At 32.6% G+C, this 20773-nt stretch overlaps 2 protein-coding genes across 2 annotated transcripts; one reads left to right on the forward strand and one right to left on the reverse strand.

Moving 5' to 3' along the window:
- Nucleotides 1-799: 799 nt before the first annotated feature.
- Nucleotides 800-1976, reverse strand: LOC142230933 (uncharacterized). The gene is made up of 2 exons (XM_075301553.1): nt 1691-1976; nt 800-1629 (listed from the first exon to the last, which is right to left on the reverse strand). The coding sequence occupies exons 1-2, from the start codon at nt 1974-1976 to the stop codon at nt 800-802; spliced, it is 1116 nt and encodes a 371-aa protein (XP_075157668.1).
- Nucleotides 1977-4324: 2348 nt separating this feature from the next.
- LOC142230940 (uncharacterized) lies at nt 4325-15702 on the forward strand. Its single transcript, XM_075301558.1, has 2 exons — nt 4325-5747; nt 15593-15702. Exons 1-2 carry the CDS (start codon nt 4325-4327, stop codon nt 15700-15702), a joined length of 1533 nt encoding a protein of 510 aa, XP_075157673.1.
- Nucleotides 15703-20773: the final 5071 nt, after the last annotated feature.

The following is a 20773-nucleotide window of genomic DNA, read 5'->3' on the forward strand; positions in this document are numbered from 1 at the left end:
TTTGGTTCAGTAGAAGAAGTGCCTATTAGTCCTAGTAGTAATAAAAGTAATTTACTTAATTTAATATATTACAACAACAGTCCGTACTGCCTAAGGTTTTCAAAATTCAAATCGTTCCAAAAGGCGACAATATTTGAACACCAGAACAAGCTTGAAAGACATTTTTCCAACGGTTAATATGTTATCATATGTGCTAATATTTTAATTTGGCCGTAAATTTTAATTAAAATATTAATTAATTTTTAATTAATTATGTTCGAAATAGAAGAAAATATGTGATTCTTATCCAATATTTTATTTTTGTGATTATGTAATTAAAAGAATTTGTGTGTGTGTGTTTTTTTTTAACAATAACACATACAATTACGATCAATAAACATTAAAGGGTGGAAAAATAAATTAGATGAACTCTTATCATAATACCGATGTGTATGCACATTCATTCTAATATACACACAAAAAAATTGTCTGACTCAATCACGAAATTAATTGAACAAATTAATTTTTTAATCACGAAAACGATAGTATCAATCGTAGTTTTAATTGGGCATAAAAAATACTTCATTAAAAAATTATTGATTTCATTAATTGATGTTGATTGCAAAACTCAATTAATTATTATATATATTTACATTTTCTATAAATATAATTTAGGTAGTAAAAGTAAATTTAAGAACTCCTGGTGGATTTGAATCTTGAAGAGATTGTTTAAAGTCAAGCTGAGAAACCGATTATTGTAAATATAACGTGGATCCTCCAATATCATTTTATTTATTTCAGTATCTTTTAGCCACATTTCCTATCCTGTTGTTCGCCATTTTTGTTTTTTCATCATATCCATACATCGCCATATTACCAACTCCGTAATGCCCTTGCGGCAACTGGTCAAATTGATCAATTTCAATTTGATGCAATTTTGTACAAAACTCAATATACCACGCTCGCTTTCCAAATCACAGGAACACAGATGGATTTCTTCCAATTCGAAGAATTGTTTACTTATTTCCCTCAGCATATGATCACGTATACCTTCAATGTCGTAGCCTCGACATTCATAAAATGAAAGTTTTCTCGAGTGTCTCATATGATGTAGTTCACGAAAAAATCTATCAAAATTATGCAAGACTCCATTGAATTTAAAGGCCTCAATTTGCTTGAGATTAGTTTTCGATATTCTTTCGAGGACATCAAAAACGAATTTTTTCGAATATATTAATAGTTTCTTGAGTAGGGGCATACGTAAAATATCATTGACAATATCGGTGTCGAAACACAAATGGTAATCTGCAATCTTAATATGTTCCAGAGTGGGACACTTTTTGAGTTCTATCAAATCACAACAGTTAATTTCATCACAGTCTTCCATAATATCAAATTTTCGCAGCTTTAATTCTTGAAATACTTCTTGGAAATTTTCCGATTCGAGGCACTGACATGAATCCAAGGATAATTTTTTCAGAGACGTTAACTTGGATAAATATTTACCAGTTATTTGACATGATCGTAACTTCAGAGATCTAATTTTGGGAAATATTCTACTGAGCATGTTAACACCTTCATCTAAGAATTGATTTTCTTGACTCCTGCCAAGTTCTTCTTGCAAGGCCCGACGAGTTCGCACCCATCCAACTGAAACATTCAGTCTGAGTGAACACCAAATCGTTTAACAATCGTATGTTTCTTATATCACAGTGTCTGATAATCAGTCTATTCATGTGCGGTGCAACTTCCTGCATGAACTCCACAAATGTCTCATCATCTATATTCTGTAGAAGCTCGGGGTATATGACCACATGATTCAATTTGCAGCGCCAAAGGACTTTGATAATCTGCTTGAATCTTGTATGTAATCTGGATGTCTGGTACTGTTGAATAACATCCAATCGACGCAAAATTATTTCCAAGCAATCATCGTTTAAATCCAATATGTGGGCCATTGTCGGTTGTATATGGGATATTTCTTTTGATGTTACCATGGCTGGCTTAAAGGCTTATATTTTCACAGTTTTCTGTTTTTATTTAATTCACACGTCCAACTATAACTCATTGCAAGCCAAACAAATCCTTTTTGTCATGATATGTTCAACTTACTACACAAATATCTTTCTGGATTGCAGACTTTTAAATATCAAACAGCTGTTAATAATATCTTGAATTAACTATTTCCATTAACTTGGGAATCGTATTTTATTCTCTCTCTCTCTCTCTCTCTCTCTCTATATATATATATATATATATATATATATATATATATATATATATATATATATATATATATATATATATATATATATATATATATATATATATATATATATATATATATATATATATATATATATATATATATATATATATATATATATATATATATATATATATATATATATATATATATATATATATATATATATATATATATATATATATATATATATATATATATATATATATATATATATATATATATATATATATATATATATATATATATATATATATATATATATATCGTTATAGTTGCCGGTTTAAAGTGCCATCAACCATCGATCGATTTTTATTTAACATTTTTAATTCTACCTTTGTTCCAAATTTTTCGTATTTGGTACAAAACAATTAATGATCTGAATTTTTTTTTTTTTGAATTTTAATATAATTGAATTCTTACATAGATTTTTAATAACTAATCTGTGAATGCCAATGGAGTTACACAGAAAAAAAGTGTCTCGTAAATTCAAGAAGATTTTTACAATAATTTATTACACGGATTTTCCAAAATTTTTGTTCATTTTTCGTATCTTCAACAAAAATTAACTACTCGAAAGGAAATTTTACAAATTCTAAGTACACACAAAAAATTCTTTTTCTGATTCAATCACGAAATTAATTGATCCAATTAATTTTTAATTGAAATGTCTTCAATCACAGAAATGATAGTATCAATTAAAAAATTAATTGAAGGTCAATTAAAAAGTTAATTGATCCAATTAAAAAATTAATTGATACTATTATTTTTGTGATTGATTTTTGTTTCAATTAAAAATTTGTTGAATCAATTAAATTTTTAATTGAATATTTTTTAAAACTCAATTAAAATTTTAATTGGAAAAATTTTCGTGAAATTTTTTTTTGTGTGTAGTAATCGGTTTAGTTGATGGCCTACAAAATACGAAAAATTCTTAACTGGTACACACAAAAATTCTTTTTTTTTTGCTTCAATCACGAAATTAATTGATCCAATTAATTTTTAATTGAAATGTCTTCAATCACAGAAATGATAGTATCAATTAAAAAATTAATTGAAGGTCAATTAAAAAGTTAATTGATCCAATTAAAAAATTAATTAACACTATTATTTTTGTGATTGATTTTTGTTTCAATTAAAAATATGTTGAGTCAATTAAATTTTTAATTGAATATTTTTAAAACTCAATTAAAATTTTAATTGGAAAAATTTTCGTGAATTTTTTTTGTGCGTAGTTAAAAATTCGTTTGTCATGATATAAAACTACTTGTGAAATGTAAAGTACTTTCTAAATAATAAGTGCAATTTACTATAAGATTTTTTTGTATGAGAAAATTTTTTTTACGAAAAATGAACTTGAAAGTGGATAGCAATTTCTTACTGACAATTCCTATAGTTAATAATTGTTGGTAAAAAATTACCCAATGAAATATTTTTAGTTCACATGTAATTAAATTTATAGACATTTTCGTCAAAAATGGTAGATAACATTTCATAAAGTTTTTGCAAATTTGAAGTTAAACGTTTCATCGTTCATAAACTGGTGTTCCTTTACGAATATTATTCTTAGAGTAAATTGTCAGCAGATGCGATGAACTAATGCATAGTACAGAGATCTTTATCGGCATAGTGGAATGTGATTAATGTAAAGATGATGTTACTTGAGTTTTATTTAGAGTGATTAAAACCGGTCGGTGAAAACCGGTGGACCGGTTTTCCTTTTTTCACCGATTGTCGGTTTTGTAGAAAATCCATTTTCGGTGGCCCGGTAGAACCGGTGTTTTTAATATCACAAAAACCGGTTTTCGGTTTTTATTTACTATGTAAACTAGAACAGGAAAACTACCTTAATGTGTTTTCAGCGCACTTCCATTTATTTTCTGAACACTTCCAGTAATGTGTTTGTACCAGCTGTCAAAATAAAATACGTTAGTTTCCTAAAGAAATCCCAGAGCTAACTCCATGAATTATAAACAATTCTTGCTTGTTCAGTTGGAAGCGTATATTTTGCTAACAAAATGTAAGATATTATTTACGTTATTTTTATTCGACTTAATTTAATGTACTATTCTGTAGAAAATGAGCTATGTTTGGGAATACTTTGAAAAACAACGAAACGATTCTTCGAAAGCCAAATGCAGTATATGCAAGAAAATTTTAAGTTGTCGAGGCTCTTCAACATCGTCGTTAATACAACATTTAAGAAATATTCACAAAAAGGAAATGGAACCAAAAACTAAAAGACAAGTAGATTCTCCAGAAGTTGTTATGGATGAAGAACCAGATACATCTAAGAGGAAAAAGTATGGCCCCTTGGACCAATATACAGTAAAAAAAAGTAACACTTTGAGTGATATATTGGCTAGATGTGTAGCAGAAGATGGCATGTCCGTGAGAGCATTAAAAAAATCAAAAACTGTTAATGATTATATAGCAATTAAAGGGTTTAAGATGCCAGCGAGTAAAGCAACTATTTGGTCTCTCATTCATGATGTATACGAAGAAAAGAAGAAGGAGTATATGGATATATTTTCTAAAGTAAAAAACAACGACGGCCGATTTTCCATAACTGTTGATGAATGGAGTGACATATCGGGTACAAAATATGTCAATGTTTCAGTTAGATCATATGAATGTGGAACTTTCCAAACATATAACTTGGGGTTGGAGGAAATAAAAGAGGCTGCATCTGCGGTTAATATACAAAGCATTGTAGAGAACAAGCTAAAAGACTTCGGTCTTAACTTTGAAAATGATGTTGTTGCATCCACACACGATGGTGCTTCCGTAATGAAAAAATACGGCAATATTATTTCTCCAATTTCACAGCTATGTATGAATCACGCCATACACCTAAGCGTCGTAGAGACTTTGTATTCGAAAGTAACCTTGGAACAAAGAAATTATAGCAGTTGCAGCGATTCTAGTGATGAAGAATTTGTTAATGACAACAGATTGGAAGTTGATGCTTCTATGGAACTTATTCCAGATGTGGCGGAGACTGTAAGGAAGGTTCGCAAGACAGTTGTATCGTTTCGAAAATCTTTAAAACAACGCAAGTTACAAGAATTCGTTTCCAAAAATGAAGGAAAAGAAATACGTCTGATTTGCGATGTCAAGCATAGATGGAATTCCTTGTCTAATATGTTAGAAACATTCTTACGTATCCATCAATCTGTTAATCACGCCTTATTAGATCTCCGTTTAAATCCCTTCACGTCGGAAGAAATAAAGTGTATTAAAAACTTAAATACTATACTTCAACCTCTTGTGCTTGCTATTAATCAATTATCAAGCAACTCCGCAACATTATTGGAATCCGAAGCAACTTATAAGTTTTTGTATAAGAATTTAAGTAAGAATGCCGACCATACTTCACAGAAGTTGTGCACGAGTCTAATGCGCAGATTGGAAGAACGAAGAATAAAAGTTGTTAACAGTTTAATTTTGTACTTAAGTTCTGGCCGATATCCAACAAATCAAAATATATTGTCTTATTCAAGTAAGCCAGAAGTAAACGAATTTGCAAATGATTTATTCCCGTTTCACGTTTATTTCCCGACGAATCTCCGAATCAATCTAATATAAGTGAAGAAGGAGATACTGACAATAATACAAGCTTGGAAGGAGGAAATGATAATTTAATAAGTGATTTATCGAACACTATAAGAAATCTTCAGAAACCAATACTAACTAATAACATAAGTCAAAATACTTTATTTGAAGATTTGCTTATTTTAGAAAAATGTAAAAAACGAACTGATAAACTTGATAAGCTATATAACGTACTGCTTACTATTAGTCCAAAATCCACTTACTGTGAACGGGTTTTCTCATCATCAAGTTTTAAAAACGAAACAGAAAAATAGGTTGAAATCCAAACATTTTAATTATATTGTTTTTCTTCGGCATTGTTACCGCAATCACAGCCAATGAATTTAATTTTATATTGTTTTTTTTTTTTTTTTTTGTATTATTACTACAATCACAGCCACTGAATTTAAGTTTTCTCTTTTAATAAAACGTTGAAGTATTTTGTTTTGGTCACTTATACTAAATAATCGTTTTTTTCTACTTTTAAGAAAAACCGGTTGGACCGGTTATGCCGTTTATTTATTTATCAAAACACCGTCAACCGGTTTTAATAAATTGTCCGGTTTTTTAGAACCGAGAAAAACCGACATTCAAAAAAACCGGTTTTTTGATCACTCTAGTTTTATTTGAGTGAGAGTAATGCATTAGTGAGAAATGATAGTGAGGGCTGGATATGTTGTGTATACATGAGCGTGGGGTTGTTTTTATTTTTGTTCATTTAGTGGTTTGTGTGTGTGTGTTCGTTATTCGCGGATGGTTTATTTGGCAGGATGAGGTGTTGTTTTCAATAAAGGCACATGTGTTTTTGTTGTTGTAGGAATGTTTTGGCTTTGCTTGCGTTGGCGTGGGCTGTTGCATCTTTTAAGCAGGTATGCAACAAGGGAATATAAAGACATGGAATATTTTTGATTTTTGAGACATATATTTGTGTTTGTTTATTAAACCTTTTAAATGAAAGTTATTAATATTTTATCGGTAGCTAATTATACAATTATTTTTCGAGCTTTTATGGACAGATATAGATTAAGGAACATGGTTAATAGAGCCATTGAAAAGAAAACGCCAGATACAAATCTATACACGCCTGGACTGTACATGTTTCGGTTCGGGCGAATGAACCTTTCCACAGCCTTTAGTATAGATCTGGCTGGGAGAGATGACTCAATTTTGGGCCCTTTATGCTAACTCCTTATGGAGAAAACATTTGGGAAATTTCCTCTTACAAAGTTTAGAAAAAAGTTATTAAGAATATTTAGGAAAATATGTTGAAATTGAATGTGTATTGAAATTTTTATTATTCAATTTAAAAAATTAATATTCAATTCCAGATGAATTTGGAAATTTTTTACTATATCTCAGCGTATAGTATAGTCATAAATTGGTAAGTATTTTTTTAATATGGCTTTCTTTTAAAAATAATATTTTTATGTATATTATTATTTGTTATTTTTTTTTTTTGAAACCAGTTTAATGTTTTTCTTTGTTGTAAAGGCAATATTTAATTTCAGAGCAACTCCAGATGTATTCGAACAAATTTAAAAAATAGAGAATTGGTAAGTTTTCTTTTAAAAATTGGCTTTCTTTCAACTAGAATATTTACGTTTTTATGACCTTTTTATCATCAAAATTACAGATTTTTAATACCTTATTTTAGTATTTCTTTAATAAAATATTTTGGAAACCAATGTAATATTTTTAATGTAAAAAACAAATATTTAATTTCACAATAACCCCTTAAAAATTTGGAAACATTTTTACTATTCTTTTGCTTGTAATTTAATAGTGAATTGGTAAGGATTCTTTAACTTTCTTTTAACCAGAATATTTGGTTTTTTGTGCATATTATTATTTTTTCATTAGATTTTTTGGAAACCTATTTAATAATTTTATTTAATGTAAAAACTAATTTTTTAATTTCAGAGTAACCCAAATAAATTTGGACAACTTTTTATATTTCCCCTCAGCGTACAATTTAATAGAGAATTGGTAAGTTTTATATTAAAACTTTGGCTTTCTTTCAACTAGAATATTTATTTTATTATATCCTTCACATCGATAACAACACAGTTTTATGAGTTTATATAGAATACTTCATTATTTCTCTAATTGTTTCAGGTACAAATTTTATGGTATACGTTTTCCAAAGAAAAGTTGAATTCCTTACACCATTTCATAAAATGCCCCCAGATATGGTAATTTACAAGCTAAAATAAAGAATTAAAAAATTATATTTCATTACATGGTGTTAATTTTTTAACAATTTTCATTATTGCTTCCATTTTTTTCCAGCAAGATATGTGAAAAAATTACCTACACTCAAAAAAAAAGTGAACTCTCTATTTCACTAAAGCCAATTTAACTATATTTTAGTTCATGGAATTATTATGTTTGGAGAAAGTTTCCTTTACTCTAATAATTTTTTGTGTACGTTAGTTAAACTAACTAAAACCGAGGAAAAAAATGTACTCAAATGAAGCATAAAGATTAACTAAATTCGTGTCTTCCACAAAATAGTTCAGAATTTCTTTAAATTTGTAAATTTTACCAAAAATGCGTCCATCATGGACTTCGTATGTCACTAAAGACATTCTTGCAATTTTGAACTCCAAGTTTTTCCTTCAAACTACAAAATTTTCTTTAACAAGTGAAAAAACTTAGTTATGTCTAATAAATTTTCTTGAATTTGTCGAAAAATATTTACTTATTTTTATTACATCGGCGTGATGCCAACGTTTGTAATACTGTTTAGTTAAAATTTTCTACAAATATTCAAAATTTTCTAAAATTAACCGAAAGTTTTCTTCCTGGTGGGTTCACTGTTTTTTCAGTGTACGATGAATAAAAAAAGGATAAGTCAAAATGTACAAACAGCGAGTTCAAATGAACTACTCTCTGTTCCACGTGGTCATAATTTTTATTCACAAAAAACATTGTATTAAGAACTTTCACCATAAGTTTTTATAATAAAGTACTTTTGCCTAAAGAAAGTTTAATTTTAATTTATGAAAATTTTCATAATAGTTTGTTGTTCCTTTAATTGTTTAATTTATCTGTACTGTGGAATGATTGATTTAAAAATAGTTTAGTCGTCGACATTTTAAAGAGACTGTTAACCAATTTTTATTATCGGGTTTCCCAAAAAATAATCAAGAAACCAAAATAATACTGACTTTTTAACTTGGTAGGGGTATATACATCTAATGGTGTTGTTAAAATGAACTAAAAAACAATGTTATAGATGAACTAAAAATTTAAGAGAATTATAAACTAGACAAGTTGAAAAAAATCTTAAGGGCTAAATCATGGTCAATATTACTAAAGTTTAGTTCATTTTACAATGGAAAAGGGTTCACTGTTTTTTCAGTGTACGTGTGTGGCAAATATTACATTTATCTATTTGCTTAATGCGAGTAGCAATAAAAACCTTGTTTATCTATTTATTTTTGTTTTGTTCATTATAACAAAATAATGTTCTGTCAAAGTCATAGGGGCCCCATTATACTATATTCACAGGGTCTCTAAAAGGTTAAAGACGGCCCTGTCCTTAGGGGAGTGTGCAAAATACCTTGGCGTTATTTTGGACAAGAAGCTGAACTTTAAGCTTAATATTGAAGGAAGGACTAGAAACGCCACGCTAGCTGTGTACTCGTTCAAAAAGGCAATAGGAAACAAGTAAGGAAAGTCTAAAGTCGGGCGGTGCGGACTATATTATACCCTGCCCCACTTTGTAGATCTAAATTTTCGATACCATATCACATCCGTCAAATGTGTTGGGGGCTATATATAAAGGTTTGTCCCAAATACATACATTTAAATATCACTCGATCTGGAAGAATTTGATAGACTTCTACAAAATCCATAGACTCAAAATTTAAGTCGGCTAATGCACTAGAGTGGAACACAATGTTAGTAAAAAAATATGGGAAACGTTTAAATCTGAAGCAATTTTAAGGAAACTTCGAAAAAGTTTATTTATGATTTATCGCTCGAAGTATTAGAAGTTTAGGAGAATTAGAGTCATTTTTACAACTTTTCGACTAAGCAGTGGCGATTTTACAAGGATAATGTTGGTATTTTGACCATTTTTGTCGAAATCAGAAAAACATATATATGGGAGCTATATCTAAATCTGAACCGATTTCAACCAAATTTGGCACGCATAGCAACAATGCTAATTCTACTCCCTGTGCAAAATTTCAACTAAATCGGAGTTAAAAATTGGCCTCTGTGGTCATATGAGTGTAAATCGGGCGAAAGCTATATATGGGAGCTATATCTAAATCTGAACCGATTTCAACCAAATTTGGCACGCATAGCTACAATGTTAATTCTACTCCCTGTGCAAAATTTCAACTAAATCGGAGCAAAAAATTGGCCTCTGTGGTCATATGAGTGTAAATCGGACGAAAGCTATATATTGGAGGTATATCTAAATCTGAACCAATTTCAACCAAATTTTGCACGCATAGCTACAATGCTAATTCTACTTACTGTGCAAATTTTCAACTAAATCGGAGCAAAAAATTAGCCTCTGTGGTCATATGAGTGTATATCGGGCGAAAGCTATATATTGGAGCTATATCTAAATATAGCTACAATGCTAATTCTACTCCCTGTGCAAAATTTCAACTAAATCGGAGCAAAAAATTGGCTTCTGTGGTCTTATGAGTGTAAATCGGCCGAAAGCTATATATTGGAGGTATATCTAAATCTGAACCAATTTCAACCAAATCGACTAAATCGGAGCAAAAAATTAGCCTCTGTGGTCATATGAGTGTAAATCGGCCGAAAACTATATATTGGAGGTATATCTAAATCTGAACCAATTTCAACCAAATTTTGCACGCATAGCTACAATGCTAATTCTACTTACTGTGCAAATTTTCAACTAAATCGGAGCAAAAAATTAGCCTCTGTGGTCATATGAGTGTATATCGGGCGAAAGCTATATATTGGAGCTAATCTAAATCTGAACGGATTTCATCAAAATTTTGAGTGTAAATCGGGCGAACGATATATATGGGAGCTATATCTAAATCTGAACCGATTTCAATAAAATTTGGCACCGTTGACTATAGTACTAATTGTCCTTCTTATGCAAAATTTTAAGTAAATTAGGGTAAAACTCTGGCTTCTGGGGCCATATAAGTCCATATCGGGCGAAATATATATATGGGAGCTATATCTAAATCTGAACCGATTTCTTCCAAAATCAATAGGGATCTATTCTGAGCCAAACACATACTTGTGCCAAATTTGAAGTCGATTGGACTAAAACTGCGACCTAGACTTTGATTACAAAAATGTGTTCACGGACAGACGGACATCGCTATATCGACTCAGGACCCCACCCTTAGCATTTTTGCCAAAGACACCATGTGTCTATCTCGTCTCCTTCTGGGTGTTGCAAACATATGCACTAACTTATAATACCCTGTTCCACAGTGTGGAGCAGTGTATAAAAAGTGGGGACTAAAACCGAAAATTGTGCATTGGCTATACACGGCAGTGGTTAAGCCACATATCCTTAGGGGGTATTGAAATTCCCTTTGTTGAGTCTGCAAAATACCTTGGCGTTATTCTGGACAGGAAGCTGAACTTTAGGCTTAATATTGAAGAAAGGGCGAGAAAAGCCACGGTAGCTTTGTACTCGTGCAAAAAGGCAATAGGAAAAAAGTGGGGACTAAAACCGAAAATTGTGCATTGGGTATACACGGCAGTAGTTAGACCTATAATGCTATATGGTGTTGCAGTCTGGTGGACGGCAATTCAGCAACCAACAAGTTTAGATAAAGTTCAGCGTATGGCGTGCTTGTGTATCTCAGGCGCATTCAGCAAGACAGGAACAAATTCCCTTAATGTCATGCTGCATCTATTGCCTTTAGACATTTTGGCCAAACAGTCAGCTGCAACAACGGCTGTGCGGTTGCGCGAGCTATCGCTGTGGACGGAAAAAATGTACGGTCATAGTTCGGTCCTCAAAATAATGCCAGATGTGCCTTACGTAGTGGATTTCGCCAGAAACCACTTTTCGACAAAAAGTTTGAAACTGTAATTCCCAAAAGTGAGGCGTGGTGCACACAGGCCCCGTGGAATAAACGATATAAAGATTTCCACACATATTGGATGGACAAGTGTGTTTCGGAGTATATTCTAAAGATCTGGAACTTCGAATAGCGGAAAGATTACATAATCACTGTAGTGTTTTTCAGGCTGAAATATTAGCAATAAGAGAGGTGGCGAATTGGCTGAGAAGTAATGTTCCAAAAAATGTTGGCATTAATATATACTCAGACAGTCTACCTGCAATAAAATCCTTTGACTCTGTGTTCCTTAATTCGAAAACGGTCATTGACTGCCACAAATTTCTCAATGATATGAGCAGTACAATATTCACCTTATATGGGTGCCTGGCCATAGGAACATACCGGGAAACAGCGAAGCGGATGAGTTAGCACGGTTAGGGACTACCTTACATATTCCAGGGGAACTAGAACCTGCAAGCTCTTCCTGCGTGAGAAGGCTGTTATGATGGCAAATGTTCGATTGGAGAATTGCAAGGGTTTTAACGACACTAAGCAAATATGGCCCCATTTAAACTTAAACCGCACACTAGATATGCTAGTGTTCTCAAGTCGTCAGATATCACTCCTGATATCTGCTATAACGGGTCGCTGCCTTATAGGCGATTTTGCAAAAACTATTGGCGCGAAGTATAATGACTACTGTATAAGCTGTCATGATGCGGTGGAAAAGGAATCAATTAAACACCTCATGTGTGAGTGTCCTGCATCGTGGCAACGCATAACTTCATTTTCGCTTTGATTTTTCAGTCAATTAGGATACCAACGTGGTGAACTTCTGTTTATCACTGAGTGCAGTTCGATTCCATATTAAGCTCTATAGCCGAGTTTGAACGGTCTTTCACTATAATGTGAACCACCTTGAGAACCTTTGAAACACCTAAAACCAACATTATTGACCGGGGACAGGCCACCGCAGAAAAATTTTGAACCCATCTATCACGATGAATATACGTGTAACAATTACAACCCAATAGCTTGTATGCTATACGATTCTCTAACGATGTATGTTATACGATTCTCTAACTTGTTCTTCTTCTACGAACTCGATTTATATCAAACTGGATAAATCCTTATCAAATATAATCCACGGCTTCCAAAATGTGAATAAAAAAAATAATGCAAAATATTTAAAAGAATAGGAGCTGGACAGGCAAAAAACTAACATATCATATATGCAACGCCATGCAACGAAGGTTAAATTTGTCTTCGGGAAGCGTACTGGTTGAACTGATCTGCTTAGGAGAATATCTGTCAGGTGACAGAATATCTGTTAGGAGAATATCTGTCACCTGTATATTATCAAGTAACCCGCTACGACGAAGAGTTTTCAAACTATTATATTTGATTCGTGTTGGTGGATATTTAAGATTACTGCCGTATATACTACACGGATGAAAAAGACTGTTTTTCATATGTTTGGCTATAAACATTATATGTTTGGAACACAAATTTTTAAACACAATATTTTTGAGTGCAAGCATATAATGTTCATAAACTAGCATACCATGTTTGGGACATATATGTTAATATGTTAGAACATATTATGTTTGGGACATAAAATGTTTTTAAATATAATATGCTTGGAGGCAAACATATATTAATTTAGAAATACCCTATAAACATATATGTGTTTAGTAGCTTGGAGCGCTATTTAACAGGGAGCGATATTGAATTAAGTTGGTGGTTGTTGCTTGTTATTACAAAATTAACATTTTATTTTTCCTTGGGCAATTGATCAGCTACTTCTTTGATCCTTACTGTGTGGTCCGCTGTTCGAATCCCCGTCCGGCAAAAGGTAAAATTAAAATAAAAAAATCATACAATTGAATAATTTCTTCTACAATGTTTGTATTACAGAAAAAGGTGCTAAGGACTAAAAAATCTCGTGGAAGTGAGAAAGATGTGGGGGAATATACAATTGGGCAGAAATAAAATTTTGAGCATTCAGGTCGAAAACCTATGTTGTGAGCACCTATATTACCTGTTTATTTTCATAATTCATTATGATTGTAAATATATAAATAAATAAATACAATTTTGAGCACAATATTGTTTGGGAGAATTTTTTTTAAGCATATAATATTTTTGGGTGCAAAATGCTTCCAAACATATTATATGTTCACATAATAACATATTGTTTTTTGGAAGACAACATTATTGAATTTGGATGCAAAAATACAAAATGTTTGGAAATTGACTACCCAAACATATATTGTTTAGACCAATATGCTTTCAAACATATTATATATTGGAAGAGATCAAACATACAGTCGACTCCGCTTTAGCGCAATGCGCTTTACTGAAAAACCTCGGATAACTGAAATCGATCGCATTCCCCAGTTGTTTTTTCTGTCCATTTCATTTAAATTACTCCGCTTTAGTGAAACTCCGCTTAACTGAAAAAATCGGCTTACTGAAAAGTTTTTTGTGTTCAAATGAGTTTCGTCACATTAGTATGACTTCGCTTTACTGAAAATGCCACATTCTCGCTATTGAGAGAGAGTACATTTTCTTCTCCGTATTGAGAACGCTTTATTTCAAGTGAAGATGGCACTTTCAAAACAGTTTAAATCACTCTGTAAATAAAATCAACTGAAAGGTAAAATTGTAGATGGCACACACACGTAATCAAACACCTTGTTTTTATTATTTTATGTACATAGCATTGGTCATAAGTTCGGTTAACTGAAATTGAGTGGATTTTTTTCCAGTTATACGGAGTCCGCTTTACTGAAACTTTTTCAGTTATCCGAAGTTCGCATTACTGGAAGTTTTTTTCAGTTATCCGTAGTCCGCTTTAGCAAAAACTTCGGATAACTGAAATTAAATGGCTGCATTTTTAACGTTTCAGTAAAGCGGAGTCGACTGTATAAATGTTTGGGCAATAGCCAAAAATGTATATGCTTGAAGCAAAATATGTTTGGGAGTATATGTTACAGAAGCGATTTTTTGTGAGCGTGTAGTTGTTTAATTAAAAACGTAACTATTTTCAATTACTTTTTTAATTGGCTTACTTAAAAAAATGATTTTTTGAAATAAATTTTTAATGTAATATAAATTAAAAAATTTTGCAGCACTTTTTGAAGTGCCTTAGTCTTCCGAGTTTGAATAAAAAGTGAATTGTATCAATTAAAATTTTAATTCAAAATTTAAAAAAAGTTTAATGATTGACTTAATTAAGTTAATGATTCAATAAGTTAATTGTATCAATTAATTTATTAATTAAATCAACTTCAATCGTATGGGTAGGATTGGTGTTGGGGTGCTAATTGGTGTCCTCGACACCTTCCCATCTGAGCGAATAGTTCTGGATGGTGTTGATGGTATTGAATTCCTTGCGGTAAGGGTAGATGTTCTGGAATTTAGGTTATTCGTTACATGCTCATATATTCCTCCGGCTTCTGAGTATTCTCTCTATGTGCGTCATTTTGTGGCAATAAATAGTATCGGATGAATGATTCGGGCAGGATCGTGGTTTTGGGCGACTTTAATTTGCCTATGGTGTCTTGGCTCGACTTGCCTGATACGGAGGCGTTGACTCCACTGACTACTTCTAGTGGATCGGAATGGGTGACGACTTTTTTGAATCTTTTTCTTGATGCTGGTTTGGGTCAGATAAATGGAGTTATGAATTTCTTTGGGAAGATTCTTGATTTGGTTTTTGTAGGCGATCCTTATAATTTTGATTTGTCCAGATGTGATTCTGTTTCTTATCCTGAGGATAGGTATCACCCTGCTTTCTCTCTTTGCCTCTTGGATGTTGCTCAAGAAGCTTAAATTGTTGCTGCTCGGGATGAGGTATTTTCACTATGTTTTAAGAAGACGAATTTCGATTTGTTGAATTCGCTTCTTTCGGGTGTTGACTGGAGCTCTGTTTGTAGATGTGATCGGTTGTCTGATATCGATATGGCTGTTGGTAATTTCTACAAGGTTTTGGACGGTTTTGTGTCACGGACTGTACCTAGGCGAAGGGTGGATTTCCCTAGGAATCGGCCATGGTATTCTCCTTTGTTGACGAAACTCAGGAATGATAGGAATATATGTTTTAGACGTTATAAGAGAACGGGATCTGATATTGATTATGCTCGGTACTCTGTCGCTAGGTCTATTTATAATATGGAATCAAGAGCGTGTTATGTTCGTTACATTGATAAGGTTAGAGGTGACATTCATTGTAACCCGAGGTCTTTTTATGAATTTGTTAGGATGAAACGTAAGTCTTCGACTAGGCATTCGAAGATCCGGAGGGATGGTGTTGACTTTTATGGGGACCAGTCCATTGCGGACTGTTTCGCGGGCTATTTTGAATCTGTTTATAGAAAGGGTGCTTATGATGCTGATGGTTCATATCCCTATTCTATTAGGTCGCTTGATAGGGTGGCAATTCCATTATTTGATAGTCTGTCTGTGTCTGGGTATTTGCGTGGGGTTGAGGCGTCCACCAGTGGTGGTCCAGATGGGATTCCTGGGATAATTCTGAGGTTTTTGCTCCGAATGTCTCTCTGCTCCATTATCGATGTTATTTAATACTTAATTGAGGTTCGGTTATTTCCCTCTAAGATGGAGGAGCTCTTTTGTCGTACCACTTCATAAGTCGGGGAGCCCCTTTGATGTGGGTAATTATAGGGGGATAGCAAAATTGAGTGCTATTCCCAAGGTTTTTGAAAAGATGGTGATTGATGTTTTGTCGCATGGCATTTCTTCGATACTGGATCCCTGCCAGCATGGTTTTCGTAAGGGCCTATCGACTACTACGAACATGGTGGAATTTACTTCTTATGTTATTAATCAGTTTGCTGTTGGGAATCAGACTCATGTTATTTATACGGATTTTAGTAAGGCTTTTGACCGGGTGAATCATAAGGTCTTGTTATATAAGCTGGATAGGATTGGATTGGCCAGTGCACTTTTGGCTTGGATTTCGTCGTATCTTGATTGCATTACGCAGATTGTGTCCTTTGGTGATTCCTATTCAAGGTGCTTTGATGTGCCATCAGGTGTGCCTCAGGGTAGTCTGTTGGGGCCTGTCTTATTTTTGTTATTTATAAACGATTTACCTCAGTCCGTGGTTAACTCTAGGATTTTGATGTATGCTGATGACGTTAAGTTATTCTCCTCGTTTGATAATTCTGATCAGGGGCATTTATTACAAGGTGATTTGGATAGCTTTGATGATTGGTGTAGGGTAAATCTGATTTGAACTTAAGGAAATGCAAGTTTATGCGATTCTTTAGGTCTAGGCCTAGGGAGCCACCGTGGTGCAATGGTTAGCATGCCCGCCTTGCATACACAAGGTCGTGGGTTCGATTCCTGCTTCGACCGAACACCAAAAAGTTTTTCAGCGGTGGATTATACCACCACAGTAATGCTGGTGACATTTCTGAGGGTTTCAAAGCTTCTCTAAGTGGTTTCACTGCAATGTGGAACGCCGTTCGGACTCGGCTATAAAAAGGAGGTCCCTTGTCATTGAGCTTAACATGGAATCGGGCAGCACTCAGTGATAAGAGAGAAGTTCACCAATGTGGTATCACAATGGACTGAATAGTCTAAGTGAGCCTGATACATCAGGCTGCCACCTAACCTAACCTAACCTAGGTCTAGGCCTATTGATGTTCGGTATAGTATACGGGGCTCGTTATTGGAAGAGGTTGATTCTTTTGTTGATCTTAGCATTGTTATGGATCGTAGGCTAAATTTTAATGGTCAAATTGATTCGATGGTGAGTAAGGCGTATGGGGTTCTAGGGTTCATAAAGCGTTGGGCGAAGGAGTTTTCGGACCCTTATGTTACAAAGAGGCTTTTTATTGCCCATTCTAGAGTATGGTTCTATCGTGTGGGATCCTCAGTATGAAGTTTACATTGATAGGATAGAATCGGTTCAGAAGCAGTTCTTGTTGTTCGCTTTGAGACATCTTCATTGGAACAGTGACTTTGTTCTTCCTTCATACACTTCTAGATTGAGGCTGATTAATTTGCCTACTCTTAGGAGTCGACGAACGATGTTGAGCTCCATGATGATGTATAGGTTAGTTAGTGGGGATATTCCATGTTCGGAATTGATATCTAGGATTAGGATAAATGTTCCTTTTAGGGCATCTAGGAATTACCAGTTTTTTTACATTGATTTTCAACGTTCGAATTATGCTTCTGTGGAGCCTATTTGTAGGATGTGTATTATTTTTAATTCAATCTATCATCTAGTTGACACTAACCTTAGTATTGATATGATGAAGTCTAGAATTTTAGCATATTTGGATAACTAATACATTAGTTTTATTGAATAACCTAATATTTGATCTTGTGTTTTAATATACCCGGCTGATGAGTCCTTCTCTGTAGCTGGTCAAATCCCTCTGCCTCCACCCGCCATGGTCCGGATCATGGTGTGTACACTGTCCCTACGTCATGGGGACGAGGCCCTCACGGTCAGAAGGGGCGGGAAAGTGGGCGATGGGACCGTTCGAGTAAAAAAAAAACTTTATAATTGGAATTGTTTTAGTGATATTTTTTCTGGATTTACATCTTTATTAAACACCCTGGGTAGAATATCAAGTGGAATTCTTAGTCCCAGGTTGTAGGTTTATATTTTTCTATACGTTATAGACTTTTGGTATAAAAATGTGTGTTTAAGGAACTCGATGTGATGATCGAGTTCATTGAGGAAAGAAATGAATTTTATATTTTATTAATATATATAAGTTTAGCCAGTTAGAGTTTTGCGTACTTTGAACTAGAAAACATCTGAATTTATTCGTTTTCTCTGCTGCCTTTTTATGTGCTAACTACCACATTCAAACTCGACTTCAAGTAGAAATTGTGATATATTTCAAGTAAAAACGTTTTTCAAATAAATTGTTGAAAGACATCTCCTATTTTTGAACGCTTTTTAGCGTTGTAGTCAAAAAATTTAAATCAAATTTCATTAAATTTGAAGAATTTTTTTAGAATAGTTAAATCCAAGTTAACTTTAATCCAACTAAATTCTCTCTCATATAAAGATATGCATTTTAAGTCGAATCACTTTTATTTTGTCTTTGTAAAAATAATTTTCGAGCTGTGACAAATATATTGTTATGTTGGCAATAAGCATTTAAATGGTTCTCAAATGCCGCAAACATGTTCTATTATTTAAATGATAGAATTTGAGTCAATACGAGTCAAGCTCTAAAGAAGTTAACTCTGACGAGAAAAATGCAAAGCAAATCTGTTTCTAATACAAAACCAAAAGAACCAGAACCAGTCAACTCAATAAGAAAAGTGGTGAGGCAGGGGTCTATAAATGCACCTACCGCTGGTATAACTCCCCATCCGCCCGAAACATTCATTAGGCGGCATTCGCTTATTTGTAGACATACATGTAGTCGAATAACCTTTATTTATGGACGTTTTTTTTAAAGCCCGCTGGCGATGATGCCAATGAAGCAAAACATTGCAATTTAAAGCTTAGAATTACATTGGAGAACAAATGCAGTGCGTATTGCCACAGTGCGACGGTAGGCGATACTGCGTGCAGGGCTACAAATAAAACTTCAAGAAAAGTCGTCACTTTTTTCCGAAGAAATCGTCATAATCGTCATTTCTATTTTAAAAATATTCAAAAAATCTGCAATGTAAATAATATTAAACCAAACTAAATTTTTGGTTGACAACAAAAGTATTTATTTCATATAAAGAACAGAAATTAACATACGTAACTATGCATTTCAATAACAAAAGAATAATGAATTCAGTCTTGTAAAAAAATAAACATTTTTATGATTTTTATTTAAATATAACAATAAATATCTTTAGTATTTACGTATATAATCGGGCAAGGATTTTCCATAATTTGATTATAAAACTCTTGTTGATTGACTCTGTAATAAGGAGGTACAATTTTCTATAGAAACAAAATTAACAAAATCTTCTATAGAAATAAAATATTGACGACTTTTTCTATAGAAATGAAATTTTGCAAAAATGTTCTTAGCAATAAAATAATAAAGAATTTACTATAAAAAAAATTGACAAAAATTTTCTATACACGGTTGAAAAAGACTGTTTTTCATATGTTTGGCTATAAACATTATATGTTTGGAACACATAATGTTCATAAACTAGCATAACATGTTTGGGACATATATGTTAATATGTTAGAACATATTATGTTTGGGACATAAAATGTTTGTAAATATAATATGCTTGAATGCAAACATATATTAATTTAGAAATAGCCTATTAACATATATGTGTTTAGTAGCTTGGAGCGCTATTTAACAGGGAGCGATATTGAATTAAGTTGGTGGTTGTTGCTTGTTATTACAAAATTAACATTTTATTTTTCCTTGGGCAATTGATCAGCTACTTCTTTGATCCTTACAAATTGTGTGGTCCGCTGTTCGAGTCCCCGTCCGGCAAAAGGTAAAATTAAAATAAAAAAAATCATAAAATTGATTAATTTCTTCTACAATGTTTGTATTACAGAAAAAGGTGCTAAGAACTAAAAAATCTCGTGGAAGTGAGAAAGATGTCGGGGAATATACAATTGGGCAGAAACAAAATTTTGAGCATTCAGGTCGAAAACCTATGTTGTTAGCACCTATATTACCTGTTTATTTTCATAATTCATTATGATTGTAAATATATAAATAAATAAATAAAATTTTGAGCACAATATTGTTTGGGAGAATTTTTTTTAAGCATATAATATTTTGGGTGCAAAATGCTTCCAAACTAAAAAATCTCGTGGAAGTGAGAAAGATGTCGGAGAATATACAATTGGGCAGAAACAAAATTTTGAGCATTCAGGTCGAAAACCTATGTTGTTAGCACCTATATTACCTGTTTATTTTCATAATTCATTATGATT

Source organism: Haematobia irritans, chromosome 1 (assembly GCF_050003625.1).
Source record: "Haematobia irritans isolate KBUSLIRL chromosome 1, ASM5000362v1, whole genome shotgun sequence".
Lineage (NCBI taxonomy): Eukaryota > Metazoa > Arthropoda > Insecta > Diptera > Muscidae > Haematobia > Haematobia irritans.